Raw genomic sequence first — 14,724 nt, 5'->3', positions numbered from 1 at the left:
TGGCCAATTTGGGTGATCATTCTACTGTTATAGAGCAGTATGCACCTGGGCACGCAGTGAGCCACCGCTTGCCTGTTTCTCTGCCTGGACTAGTTCTTGGGCTAGCTTAGTCTAGTTCTGTCTGGTTCCAGCTGTTACCTGCTTTTTGCTTGCTGCCTACACCACAGCTGCTTGGTTACCACACTCCCTGACGATTCCTAGCCCCGCCCACCCTAGGTCCTACTCAACACAGGCCACAGCGATACCGTGCCGCCAGCACTTCAAAGGCAGAACTGTCTGCGCCCGTCCTCGCCTGGACCACGCCCAGTGCCAGGAACCCTGGTCCTACGGGCACCCACTGATACTACCCTGAAGAACTCCTTCGTCTCAGCCATGGACATCACCAAGAGCACTGCAGCCTCACCCACACCAAGCTCCACAGTTGGTCCATTCACATGCTCACACTGCTGCTTCACCTCCTGCCACTGCACTCTTGCACCCTCCAGTGACACCCACTAACACATCACCACTCTTGATTCCACCACCCGCACATCACACAGCGCCTCTCCTGCTCACCAACAATCACCCTCATGCATGCTCTTCAACACCCGCTCTATCAACAAGCACGCAACTCATCCACTCCCATGCACCAGACCTCGCCATCCTCACCAAGACCTTGCTCAGTCCTTCATCTGCTCCTGACATCGTCAGTGCCACCCCACCAGGATACAAGATCTTGCACCAAGACTGAACCTCAAAACCAGGTGGTGGCATCACCCTCATCCACAAAGTCACCATCAAATGCACTGCCGCCAATGACGCAAAAAATACTGTCTTAGAACACCTACATTTCAAGATTCAGACAGACAAAACCATGATCAGGGGAATCCTCGCATGCTGGCCACAGGGATTCCAGAGCAACTTCAGCAATATCCTCACCGACCTCGTCACCTCATTCGCCACAAACTCCAAAGACTTTTTACGCCTAGGCAACATCAACTTTCATCTAAACGACCCAGCAGATTCCAACACCTTGGACCTACTAGACAGTCTACAAAACCTCACACTCACTCAGCTCGTGGACACAGCATGGAACCCATCTTTACCTCCAGTGACAAAATCAAGGTCAGCCACGTCTCCCCGCTCACTTGTACAGACGACTTCATCAGAGACTTCAACATCCCTACCGCACCCACCACACCGACGGAGAGGCTACGCACCCCAGCCACAGCTGGAAGAAGGTTACCCTAGTTGCCTAGCTCTAGCCCCCATTTTCATCTACAACACTAACAGAAAAACAGACTATTTCAATAACTGGATCAAGATACTTGCACCCCTCATAAACACCAACCCCAAGAGAACAAACAAACATGTGAGCTGGTACACCGACGCACTCAGAGAGTCCAAGAGGGGATGCAAACAGTTAGAAAGAAAATGGAGAACCTCACAAAAGTCTGCCTATAGGAAGGCCTACAAGACCTAACTCAGAAGCTACCACCATGAACTGAAATAGGGCAAGAAGAAAGCTCTGATCCAGAGGACTGAAGCAAGCAACAACAAATACAAAGAATTCTTCACCATCGTTAAGGAATTCACCCATCCAGCAGCCATCTCCAACTCCATCACCATGTCACAAGGACTCTGCAACCAACTCTCTGACTTCTTCCACGACAAGATATCTAAAATCTACAGCCACTTCATCCCTCAACCACATCCTATCTCACTTCTGACCTCCACCACTTAGGTCACCCCACTCACAGATAGGACCCCGAAGATGAACGAAGACACATTGGCTGCAATGTCATCCATCCGCTTGGGGGGTGCCCTGCAGACCCCTACCACTTCTTCAACCTAGGGAGACCCATGATAAGCATGGCACCCATGACCATCATCAACACCTACATTGCTACAGCCACTTTCCTGGATGCCTGGAAACACACAGAAGTAACGCCGCTTCTCAAGAAACCATCCGTGGACCCCAAAGTCCTCAGGAACTACTGACCCATCCGACTGATCCCCTTCCCTGTCAAATTCTTAGCAAAGGCCATCCACCATCAGCTCTACCACTAGCCTGAACACCACAAACTACTGGACTGCTCTCAGTCAGGTTTCTGCAAAAACCACAGCAATGAGACAGTCCTCATCGCAGTTTCAGATGACATTCTCACCATTCTAGAGTGAGGCCACACTACAGCACTCATCTTCCTGGATCTCTCCATCCCCTTCAGCACTGTCTCTCACAATACACTCCTCTCCAGACTCCACAAAACCAGAATCCAAGGACAAACTCTCAAGTGGATATCCTCCTTTCTGAGTGGAAGAAGACAAAGGGTCAAGCTCTCTCCATTTAACTCAGAACCCAAGGACCGTATCTGTGGAGTCCCACACAACACTTCACTCAGCCCCACTCTCTTCAACATATACACCAAAAGTAATTTCAAAATGGACATGACGAATGTGACCAACTGGATGAGAGACAACGACCTCAAACCCAAAGCTGACAAGATGGAAGAACTGATAATTGGCAACAATAACTCACCCTGGGACTCCACCTGGTGGCCCACAGAACCCCCTCACCCTACGACCAGGCCAGAAATGTGAGCATCATCCTGAACACCAACCTCACCATGGTACAAAAAATCAACACTGTCACCTCCGCCTGCTTTCACATACTTTGCATTCTCAGAAAAATCATCAAATGGCTCCTTCCTAACACCAGAAAGACAGTCACCCAGGCCCTCATCACACGCAGACTGGAAAACAGCAACACCCTCTACTATAGCATCTCCACATACCTGCTACACAATTTGCAAACCACCCAAAACGCTGCCGCCAGACTAATCCGCAACTTTCCTTACCGCACGCAAATTACCTCTCACCTCCGAAAACTACACTTGCTCCCCATTCATAAACGTTGCCAGCTCAAGATGCTCCCCCATGCCTACAAGGTACTTCAGAAGCAGGGTCCCGCCTACCTCAACCATCGTCTACACTTCCAACAACCAGACAGGAACCTCCGCTTTGCATCACACGTGCTCACCTAACCCCCTCCCCCTATAACCATAGAAGCAAGACAGGAAGTAGGGCCTTCGCTAACCTGGCAGCCCAATCCTAAAAAGACCGCCCCCAGTACATCAGGTCAGCCGCATCACTTATGGATTCCTGCAAGAAACTAAAAGTCTGTCTCTTCAACTGATGCTTCTTGCAGACCCCGCACTTACTCAGCGCCTGGATACCCTCATGGGCAACAGGTTTTGCACTCTACAAACCTACGTTGTATTACATTACATTATAATAAATGGGAGGCTGCAATTCCTGAATAAAAGTCCATGTCTAATTTCCTCATAACAGGTGAAATGTAACGCACCTGGTAGCCTGTAATAAAGAAATGAGGTAGCTGCTCTCCTATAAAAGTTGTTACAGTTGAGTTCTGAAGTCATAATACCTGCTGCCATAGCTTGCAGCTAAAGGGAAAGGCAGGTCACAGAGCATAATTAAAGCTGCACTTCATAGAACGAAAACGAAGCATGATTTTTCCCTCTTCTCGTCTTTTTTTCTAGATGAACACTTTACTGCAGAAAATAGACTTTTACGGCAACATGTTTATTTTTCCATGTTTTAGGTAATACTAAATGGGATAAGATACCCCTGCCGTACATTATAACGATGTTGAAAGTCTCCAAGGAGTTGTATGACTATATAGAGGAATGAGGCAGAAGACTGAGTTTCTGTATAAAGTTATGTAACTCTGAGGTGACTTGCAATATCTTTATTATGTAAGGCAAGCAGTACTTTATTCCTTATAATACATGGTCACACCATCACCTTTCCCATAAACCACTTAAATACTTTTTGTGTAGGTCATTCATATGAAGGAGAGAGCATGTTTGTAAACATGAAGAATAAAAAAATAATATCTAGATTAAAATTAAACACCTCAAAAGAGCTGTTAGATATTTGTTGCAAAAAGATATTAGAATTGGTTTAATAGAAGTCGCTTTTTTGAAAGGTGCAGTAGCTTGGAATGTGTATAAACATGCATAAAGATTCTACCCTTTCTACAATTCCCTAAGGAGAGCAAAAAATAAACATGTTGCCATAATAATACCCCCTTTTTGCCTGTCACTGTACAGCTAGAAAACAGAGCAGGAGAAAGAAAAGAAATGATTCATGTTCATTCGTTAAAAATCTGCTTTAATTATGCTCCGTGACCTGCCTTTTCCCTTGGCTGTTAAGTCTAGCAGCAGGCATTCTGACGACAGAACTCAACTGTATTAAGTTATTACAGATGAGTGCCTACATCATTTATTTATTATAACTTTATTTAGCATTTTGCGAAACGTAAAGCAGAGCACAGAGTTCAATTGCAGTATACATAGGGTACAGTCTTAACATAGTCAAAGGCAAGGTCTTTAAAGCAAAGTAGGTCAAGCAAGTGTTAATAATATCGTATTCATCACATACCAAAACCCTATCAAGCGCTTCTCTATTACGCCGATCCATGGGTTCCCTCCCCGAATTCCCACCAAACCATATATACAAGAAACAAAAACGGGTTTGTTCATTACATGTAGGTAGAGTATGTCAATGAACATTTATGTGTGTATCGCATCCCTTTAGCCCACCCCAGTCGGCACTATGCCCTGTTCCCGTTGCGTGGGGGGTTCTTGCTGCTGTAGTGCAAGGAAGGATCGGAAGGGGCCCCAGATGTCCTTAGGCCTGGAGGAAGGCGGGACAGTGCTAGCATACAGGTCGCTCCTCATAGAGCAGGTTGCTAGACTTTGGATCCAACTAAGTGTCGTCGGAGCCCTCATACCACCCCAGTAAATTGCGACTTCTCTTTTAGCCAGGAGTAGGGAGATGGCAGCGAATCTGCGAATGTTCAGGGGGTGCTGGACTACATTTCCCAGAAGGGCTATCTAGGGCAAGGGCTCCATCGGAACCTGTATCATTTTGCTTAAAAGTTTGTGTACCTCAACCCAAAAGGTGTGCATTCACAGGCAAGTCCAGGCAACATGTGAAAAGTCAGCTTGAGGGGCTTGACAACGCTGGCAGCAATGCGGCCTAGTGGGATCTTTGTTGTGTGCTTGGGCAGGTGTAACATAAATTCTACGTAAAAACTTAAAGTGTATCAATTTATGTCTGCTGTTGAGAGACACCTTTTTAGTAACCTTGCAGCAGGCCGCCCATTGCTCGTCAGTGATTGGGTTACCTAAGTCTGACTCCCATGCGTTACGCATTCTTTCATCATCCACTGGGACCAGGTCAGCACACACCTACTAAAAGTGAGATATAAGATGGATCCCCTTGCTGCTACCTATCACCATTGTAAGGGGGGGAAACGAGGGAGGTTCTAGTGGGTAGTCAAGGAGCCGAGCCTGCAGGGCAGAGCGTAATCTGGCCAACACAAATCTATCCATAAATGTGGCATCCGAGAAGGTAGACATATCCTCTGGGTCAAAAACGTCGCCAGCCGGAAATAGATCCCCTATCGTGCTAATTTTAATTTTAGTGCAGGTCCTTTGAACCAGTTTTTCGCCAGTTATAGATAGCAAGTTGGCATTGGGGAGTGGAAGGGAGGAAGAGTACAATGTTTGGGTGTGGGTAATACGGCTCAGCTTAGCCCATGTCCAACTTGTGATGGAAACTGGTTGTATATCTTTGGGATCCTTAGGGATACCAGTGGGTAAAACTGTGGCAAGTGTGTTAGGTAAAACAAAGTCTGACTCTGGGCGCAGGTATGTAACCCTGGCGTCCGGATGGTACCATGTCTGTGCGAAAATACATTGTGCAGCCAGAAAGTACAATTGAAGATCAGGGACCCCATATCCTCCTCGGTCACAGGGGAGCGTCATTACCTGCCATCTCACCCTGGGTGTCTTGTCGCCCCATACTAGCCTGATGAAGTGTGACCGGAGAGTGCTGAAGAATTTGTTAGTGAATGGGATTGGTATATTGTGAAACAAATATAAAAACTTCGGGAGTACGATCATTTTTACCAGGGTAACTCACCCCGCCATGGAGAGAGGGAGTTTGAGCCAGGAGTCAATTTGCGCCTCCAGTTGGGAGATTGCCACTCCGTAGTTATGGCGTATGATCTGGTCAGTATTGAGATGGATGTGTATCCCCAAATATTTTACTGAATCAGTGCACCAGTCCAATGGGAAATCCAGGACCCAACGGGTCCTTCCAGTCGTGAAGGGAAAGATAACTGATTTACGCCAGTTTATCCCCAGCCCAGAGAATGTGCCAAATCAGAGGATCTCTCTGAGTAGTGGGTCCAGGTTGATTTGGGGGTCTCGGACATACAGGATTGTGTCGTCGGCATATAGGGAAACTAGTAGTGGGCCTGTGTTGAATTGCAATCCTCGGTGTAGGTGTTTTTCCTGAAAGTGGCTAATCAGTGGGTCCATCGTTAAAATAAACAAAAAAAGGGAAAAGGGACATCCCTGCCTCATGCCACGTGATAAGGTAAAGGGGGCTGATAGGGTACCATTCAGTCGGAGCCTAGCTTTAGGTTGTGTGTATAGCAGTGCTGTTGTGGCAATGAATCCCTGTGACTTTCCCATGTGTTGCATTATGGAAAGAAAAAAGGGCCATTCTAGGGAGTCAAAGGCCTTTTCGGTGTCTAGCAGGATTGCTGATGCGGGAACCTCCGCCTTTATTCTGTGCAAAGTGTTAAACAGGGTGCGGAGGTTGAAGGCGGTGGATCGGTGCAGGATAAAACCTGATTGAGCAGGGGATATTATAGACTCCATAAGCAGCGAGAGGCGGCATGCCAAAGCCTTAGCGAGGATTTTATGGTCTAAGTTTAGCAACAACAGGGGTCGATACGAGCCACACTGTAGGGGGTCCTTGCCGGGTTTGGGGAGCAGAAAAATAACTGCTTCTCATAGGGTAGGAAGGAGCAACTGTCTCTCTAGAGCTTCAGCATAGACATCTAATAATCGGGGGATCAGGAGGTCTTTGTAGGCTTTGTAAAATTTGCCTGTAAATCCATCCAACCCGGAGGCTGTGGATGAGTTCAGGGCCGTAATGGCTTCATTTATGCAATCAGCCGAGATGGGCTCTGCTAAAAAATCTTGCATGAATCTCTCTCCAAGTATACCAATGCTACCTCTGAAAGATACGACTCCTGACCGGTATGGTTTCGTCCCAGTTTGGTAGTGTACAGCATTTGGAAATAGGATAAAAACTAATTCTGGATCAACAGTGGGTCCGTTAGGGTGTTCCCTGACGTGGAATGCAACTCTGTGATGTAGGCTTTCGTGTAAGGAGGTCGGAGCATTTGCGCTAGTACTCGTCCAGGGCGATCTCCTTCTCCATAAACTTTAGCGTTGTGATATTTCCCCATGTAAAGTATTTCCCTGTCAGCTACCTCTCTGTATTCCAAGAGCAGAGCTGCTCTCTTCATGTTGTATCCAGGGTCAGCAGTCGCCCTCTGATCAGTGTCCAATGTGTTCAGCTCGTTCTCTAGCCGGGAAAGTGTGCCGCGTAGGTCGCAAAGTACCCCGGAGCTCTTTGAGATACATACTCCCCTCATGTAGGCTTTAAATCTCTCCCACAACACTGCCTCGGAGTCTACAGACCCTGTGTTTATTTCAAAGTAATCCTCTATGGCTTCATGAATTTCTTGCCGGAACACCTCGTCATCCAGTGTGCGGCTCAGGAACCTCCACTGTCTTTCAAACCCTTCAGGGCGGGGGATCAACAGCCACAATAAAACTGGGGAGTGGTCAGAGTATGACCTGGGCAATGTTTGTGGAACCATCTAGAAATTTCAGGGGCGGCTAACCAATAGTCAAGTCGCGTTCAAGTGTCATGTGCGCCGGTATAGTGTGTATATGTGGTGTGATCTGGGTCGCTGACCCGTACCAAGTTTAGCAGTGAGAAGTGGTCGCACATAGAGTGCAAGGCTTTGCGTACTCTCGGTTTGGGGTCCGGGGCTGTGGATGTGCTGTTGGAGACAGGATTGAAGGTGGTGTTAAAATATTAAAACTAATTTTAATATCAGTTGGAAAAAAATATCTAACTGCTTTTTGGTGTATTTTCTGTACCTCTAGAGATTCTACTTTCATTCTTCATGTTTGCAAACATCCTATCTCTTTCATATGAAAGCCCAGCTAACTGAAAATGTTACACGTTTTGAGGAAAAGGTAATGATGTGACCAAGGATTTTTAAAGCCTAAAGTACCCTCTGTCGTGTGTTACAAGGACACTGCAAGTCACCTCAGAGTTTCAAAACCTTAAGAAGGAACACGGCCTTCGACTTTGTTCCGTAAATGGTCATGGAACCCCTTAGTGACTTGCAATATCCTAATAATGTATGGCAGAGAGGACTTTAGCCCATATATATTTGTTTGTGCCCCAGAGTTCAGAATCTGGCCAACACCAGACTTAAATGTCTACATGTTTTTTGCACAATAATGGTTTTGAATTGTTTGGATTTCAAACAAGTTTCAAAACAAGTGCACACAATCTGTTCATGTGCTCATCTGAGTTCACAAGGAGGACTGAACCCAATCGTTGAAAAGAATCTCTTGATTTTTCAAAACCAGAATGAAATGTTTGATGTCCACATTAGTTGCCAACCATTTACTAACCACAGAAATTCATTACCTGGAGTTCCTCCAATGTAAATGGTTGTCGCTGGTTGGTGCCAAATATTTTCCAGGCTGTGCACATGCTCATCGGTCAGCGCATACTCTGATTGAGACATGGGGGTCTTCAGCTGCAGCTGATTGTTCTGTATTGTCAGGCGTGCCTGTAGCCACGTGCTCCAGCAGTGGTCCAAAGGGAACTGCTCGCTGCTAAAAACTCTATCCAACACACTGACTGTAAAAACCTAGAATGGAAAATATATTCAGAAAATTAGAAACAGTTCAGGATCACCAAATAGGCAAAGTAGACACCGGCCTATAGATCCCACTCCTTTTAGGTGGTATCGACAACGGATCACATCAATATTGGTTTGATCTTGAAAGAAAATTACAATCAAGCTTTCTTACATTGTTTCCAATTAATTTTTGTTTGATAACATTAATAATTGTTGAGGTTTAGTTTTGTGTAAAAAATTGTTGGTTGGTAAAATTCAACATGTATCAGGAGATAATTTGCAAGGGGCCGCCCGAAATTTTGACTGCCTAGGAACCTCCACAGGGTTTAATCCAGCACGGATTAGAAAACGTTTTATCTTACACAATGTACAGCTAGATGTGAACTTCTGGATAAATTATGAATAGGGCTGAATGTACTATGTAGGTGTAATTTTGGGTAAACTCTGATTATTTGGCTATTGGTATATCATGTAATCAGCATGTTTGTGCATGGGTGTAGGAGACACTAAATTTGGGGGGGGGGGGGCTTTGGCAACACAGACAGGCCTGGGAACTTTCCATTGACGCTATGTAAATTGCCCGTTGCATTTGCCAGGTGTGCAATTTGAAAACTGACTGGTTTCAAAATGGGTGTGCTATTGCGATGTGATCTATGTAGTAATAGATCACATCACAAATTATCCACTCACAGAGGGTTGCAAAATGATTTGCCGAATGAGTATTAGTGATGCAGGGCACAATTTGTTACCCTTTGTAATTGGCTGTGGGGCCTGCAAAGGAGAGCAAACATCTGCATGTCCAAATGGAAAATATGCGAATAAGGTGCTGAAAGCTGTGATGGGGTAGCACGGTGTGGTAAGATCAATGAATTACAAGTCATATCTCTTTACTAATGCTATAAATTTAAGAGATAACATCTATATTACATGTACTAAGACATCTGCAACTATCTGCCTCTTATGTGACGGAGGATTAGAAGATGGTTGTCCTTTGCCAGTTTCATCTCACTAACACTGAAATCGCACATTCAAGCCTTTCAGGGACTACACCTCACATTGGAGGAAACTGCTTTGTATTTAAATCACTCTGTGAAATGTTTCTTTGCTTTTACATCTAAGTTTCAAGACTCTCACCCATTTGAAATCCTCAGCAGGGTAGCTTTACCAACTGTGTTCAGACCCATTCAAAAAAAAAATTGGAACAAGGCCACCTGCTTCTGGTCAAATTATCACTTTGAGTGAGTGACGCAGCTTTTAAAGAAACTGTACCATATCCGACTGGACATAGTGTCTCGATAAAAAAAAACGATTCCTTTATAGGTCTTCGAGTAAATGTTCCTTATGTTTACCAGATTGTGTTAATTACATCACTTCCAGTTTCCTTTGTGTACAGGAAAGTTCGATTACATCAGAAATGGAATTCAGCATGACAAATTTTGATTGGAATTCTGCTTGCCAACATTTTGCTGGAATTTGGCATGCCAACATTTCTTAGAACACGTCTAAAAATATATAACCTCTTTTGAATTGGATACAGATGCTGGAGACAGATAAAGCCCATCTAGAGTGAATGCTGAAGCACAGGCTGTACTTGCTTATCAGGTGAGAGGCCTGTTGTGAGGGTCCCAGATGCTGCCGACCTGGTGTCAAGCAGGGTGAGTGACCTTTGCTTTACAGAGGGGCCCATACATGCCCTGTCTCTCATTATTTGTGGTGATTGAGCCAGTGGACAAACACTTCTGGGAAGCACGATTCAGAGTCACATTTTGGCCCCGACAGTGTGTGTTTGGCTGTGGGGAAGTTTTTCTTTCTTTGCCTGCGTGCTCTAGGAAAGGGTTGGAGTTGACTTAGCTTATTCAGGCGTATGACGTTGTCGTTTGTAAAAAGAACCAGCTCCTGGCAATGCAAGTGGAGTTCGGAGAATAACCTTTTAGCCAAATGGGAACACTGCATAGCAAAGCTTTCAACACTTTGCAGCCAGGGAGCCAAACGCTGGCCTCTCCATCTAAGGGATAGGGGCATTTGTCCTGTATTCACCATAAACAAGAGGCTGAATTTGAAATTCAGCTTTTAAACATCCGCGCTAGTTGAATTCTCCTTCTATGCTGAGATTTTAAAAACACCCATGCTCCATGACGAGCTGGGCTCGTCATGAGCGTGCGAGGAGGCTACACCATGACGAGCCCAGCTCGTCATGAGCCTGGAAGGGGTTAAAGTTCGAGGAAGGAGGTGTGTTTGTATGCATTTCAATAGTGGCCACTTTAAACAAAAGGAGGGGGGGGGCAGACAAAGGTGAATTTATTGCAGAGATTATGAAATCCTATAGCCGATGCCTTGCTACAGGTTTCCTGCTGCTCAAGCTAAAATAGATCACACATGTGCTGCACTAATATGCTTCTTCCTGATTCATTTCTCTTGAGAATTTACACAATTTCAGTGAAAAATGTATTATGAAACTAGCAAATACACCTCTTGCCAGGAATATTTGAGCCATAATATTGAGAATGTAATTGAAACAGTGAATGAAGGCATGGAGGCCTAGCTTAAGACTTAGGTGAAGATTTATTTGCTAGTGACATTTACAGAGTTTCCTATCAGCGACCAAGTAATATTTGGAGCATAGTTATTGCTAGAAAGAAAGAAAGTGCCTTGGTTTGGTAGTTCTAATACTTAAATCACTTTCTCGAAGTGAGTGTATGGTTGGTGGGTTCGGATCTATGTTAAGAAGCTCTGAGGAAAACACTCTCAGACGATTATTGGTGCCCTGACCTCCTTGAGAACAATATTTACAAGATGCACCTTTTATTGCTTGACTGAAGATGCTGTTTAAGTGATAGCATGGACAATGTTGAGACGTGGAGGGGTTGCTGATTCACTCTTCCCTTGTGAAACACGGTTTCCCACATTTTACGAAATAGTTCATGCTAGATACAACTGAATGTCTTCTTGTCTCTGGCCCCTTAAAGACTCATCTATATAACCACCTCTTTATAGATCTGTGTGTGCTGCACTCAGGCTGGAGACTTGTGTCTTGTGCAGGGCACAAGTCTTAAATCGAGAGAAATGCACCCTAGTGGGGATGACCTCGAATAGTTCCAGTTGGTGAGTGCAATCCAGTATGTTACAGAAGCTAGTGGCAGCCCCAAGAAAAAGCAACATTCGATTTTGGTAGGGTCGTAACGTCTTCAACAGAAATTCTCATATTCGTGCGGCGGCGCATATAATTAATCCAACATTATAAACTTCCAAAGTGTAGTAGCCGTTCGCGTTGAGTAACCGCCAAGGTTCCAGTAGTGACCCGTGTCAAGAGTCAAAGAAGCGAAGCCGCACCTGTGATAAGGTCCCGGCTCCTGAAACGTCAACGAAAGCCGCACGAATATGAGAATTTCTGTCGAAGACGTCACGACCCTACCAAAATTGAATGTTGCTTTTTCTTGGGGCTGCCACTAGCTTCTGTAACATACTGGATTGCACTTCACCAACTGGAACTATTCGAGGTCATCCCCACTAGGGTGCATTTCTCTCGATTCAAGTCATTTATATCTGGTCCACCGAACTGGCCACCACTTCCGGTTTAATCGTGTTTGGCTTTTGAGTCCAGCCCTTTCTGAAAATTAACTCGCCCTGACGAAGTTCCTAAAAGGCAAAAAAAGGGGAACGAAACGCGTTGGCTGTGCCTTTGCTTCATGAACACTTTTTTGAATAAAGAAGATATTTAAAATTACTTTCTCTACTGACTTCATTTGAGTGCACCTTCCATTCTGTTTCTTTGCATTTCGATAATTTGTACATCCTACGGCAGCGGATGTTGGAAGAGATTGCACCACCTTAACCTAGGAACTTAATGATCCGTTGTGCTTGACCTGGTCTGCTGCCGTTGGTCTTTTGGTTTTATCACAAGTCTTAAATAAAAAGTGGGGGGACGCTGACATCACAACAGAAGTGATGTCACAAAAGGTGGCTTGCACCATCAGACGCATTGCCTCCCATGGTTCACCCCTTAGATGCGATTGCATCAGAGAAGCCAGCGCATGAGCAGCGTTCTGAATGAGCTCCGATCTTGCCCCAGAGAGGGCAAAGAGTGAAAGCATGGCTCCATTTGCTCCAGTTATCGAGCTCCCGTTAAAATAAGTGGGGGGACGCCGTCCACCTGGGTGGTACCCCGACTCAAGCCTGGTCTTGTGCGACAAACAATGTAGTGTAGTGTAGTTCCTATGTTCCCAATAGGCTCTGCGCATTGGAATACCATGTACTATAGATTAGACATAGGACTGAGGTCGACTAGGTCTCTATCGTATATATTAAACTTAATTGTGAGTGCCAGCTAGCTCAGAGGTCACTAGAAACGTTCTCGAATTCACAAGAAGGGATTTGTTTCTGAAAACCGCATAAACATGACAACTTTGTTTCCCAAGAATAACAAATCAATCTCTAGAGACGCGGAAACAATAGATAATTATTTTACTCAGTCAATCGTGCATGCTTCGTTTCACCAGAGGGGCTGAGAAAATAGAGAGACAGGTGTTTTCAATAAAAGGTATTTATTGAACAGTCTTCTTTCTCAAGCATAAGAAATGTACTGCTACAATAGTAATACTGGTTATAAAGTACAGGGCTTATAACACAAAAAGTATTATAAAGTAATACTTTAAAAGCATGATATGGTTTCTAAGCCATAAATTGCCTTAAAACATATAAAATACATACAGTAATAAAATAACGACTAAAACTACTCAACTGGTGCTTCTAAAATACGCCTACCCCGGTGTACCTAACCTAACTCTAGTACAAGGGAAGAAGTAAGTGAGGAGTAGCTTAAGTTTAGTATTTCTCTGCCAAGGATCTATCCAAGAATTCTCTAAGGGTCTAATCAGCTCCGTACCTTGCTTTTAGAATGAAGGGGGTCTTGTATCTCTCTCTCAGGACTCAATTTCCCAGCAACCCGCAATGGTAGCCTGGAAACACTGGAGCTGGATTTCTTGGCAAGAGAAAAGACAGCGTCTCTCAGTGCGTCAGCTGGAGGGTCGGCTTCCTTCGGCACTTGCTGCTGCAGGGCGTCGGGCAAGTAGTTAGTCGATCTGCTCCAAACCACTGTGTGTTTGTCAGGGCAAATGTAGGCATATTTATACTTTGAAGGTGCCGAGTTTGACGTATGATTGGACTTAGTAACGTCACTCAAAGACTCACTTCTTTGAAAACTCCATGATTTCCTAGATAAATTAGTTTTCAGGCGAGGGGAAGTCCTGAGCTGCTGAAGGTGGGTTTTTCTAAGAAATCGTTGTTGATTCTCGGAACTTAGTGGAAGTAGCCATGCCATATTTGGGATGCATAGGCTCAGTCCAACTATGGTAATGATTTCTATGCCTATATAAGGACCGGGTAATTTATACCTATATAAGGGCATGAATCGGGAAATATTACACTAGGGTCCTAGATTCATTTACAACAGTAGGTTCACTATGGGCAGGGCCACAGGAATTATGAGGCAGGGTTGACTAAATTATGTGTCAAAGGCAAATTATGCAACCTATTGCTGCACATTTTGTGATAGTATTTCTTCATCATTTTGTTATATGTTTTAATCTGTTATCACTTTCTGAATAAAGATTTCACCTCATTTATACCAGTTTAGCATCTAAATAGTAATAAACAACTGAATAATGGCCAATCAACCTTTACATTGGGTCTCCTGCTGTGTGGCAACACAGATTGGAGCAATTTTAGTAACGTTTTATCTATTTAAGTTAGAAACTATGCTTGTTGTTAATATCTACAAATTATGCAGCAGATGATAGCTTAGGCGTCAAATCTATAATTTTGCAAACAATGCTGCAGCAGCAGAATCACATAATTCCAGTGGCTTTGATTATGAGTAAATATCACACGTAATTAAACATGCAACTTATGGG

General features: G+C 44.6%; 1 protein-coding gene across 1 annotated transcript in view; it reads right to left on the bottom strand.

The window, feature by feature from the left end:
* The window catches only part of LOC147683214 (growth arrest-specific protein 6-like), a 250,454-nt gene that overhangs the window by 49,892 nt on the left and 185,838 nt on the right, over positions 1-14,724 (bottom strand). Inside the window, exon 7 of the mRNA XM_086943699.1 lies at positions 8,599-8,824. Within this exon, the coding sequence (XP_086799825.1) occupies positions 8,599-8,824 (226 nt within the window). The remainder of the gene's footprint in view (positions 1-8,598; positions 8,825-14,724) is intronic.

This window comes from Lissotriton vulgaris, chromosome 11 (assembly GCF_964263255.1).
Source record: "Lissotriton vulgaris chromosome 11, aLisVul1.2, whole genome shotgun sequence".
NCBI classification, from domain to species: Eukaryota; Metazoa; Chordata; class Amphibia; order Caudata; family Salamandridae; genus Lissotriton; species Lissotriton vulgaris.
The sequence above is the reverse complement of the archived record's forward strand: the minus strand, read 5'-3'. Positions and strand labels throughout refer to the sequence as shown.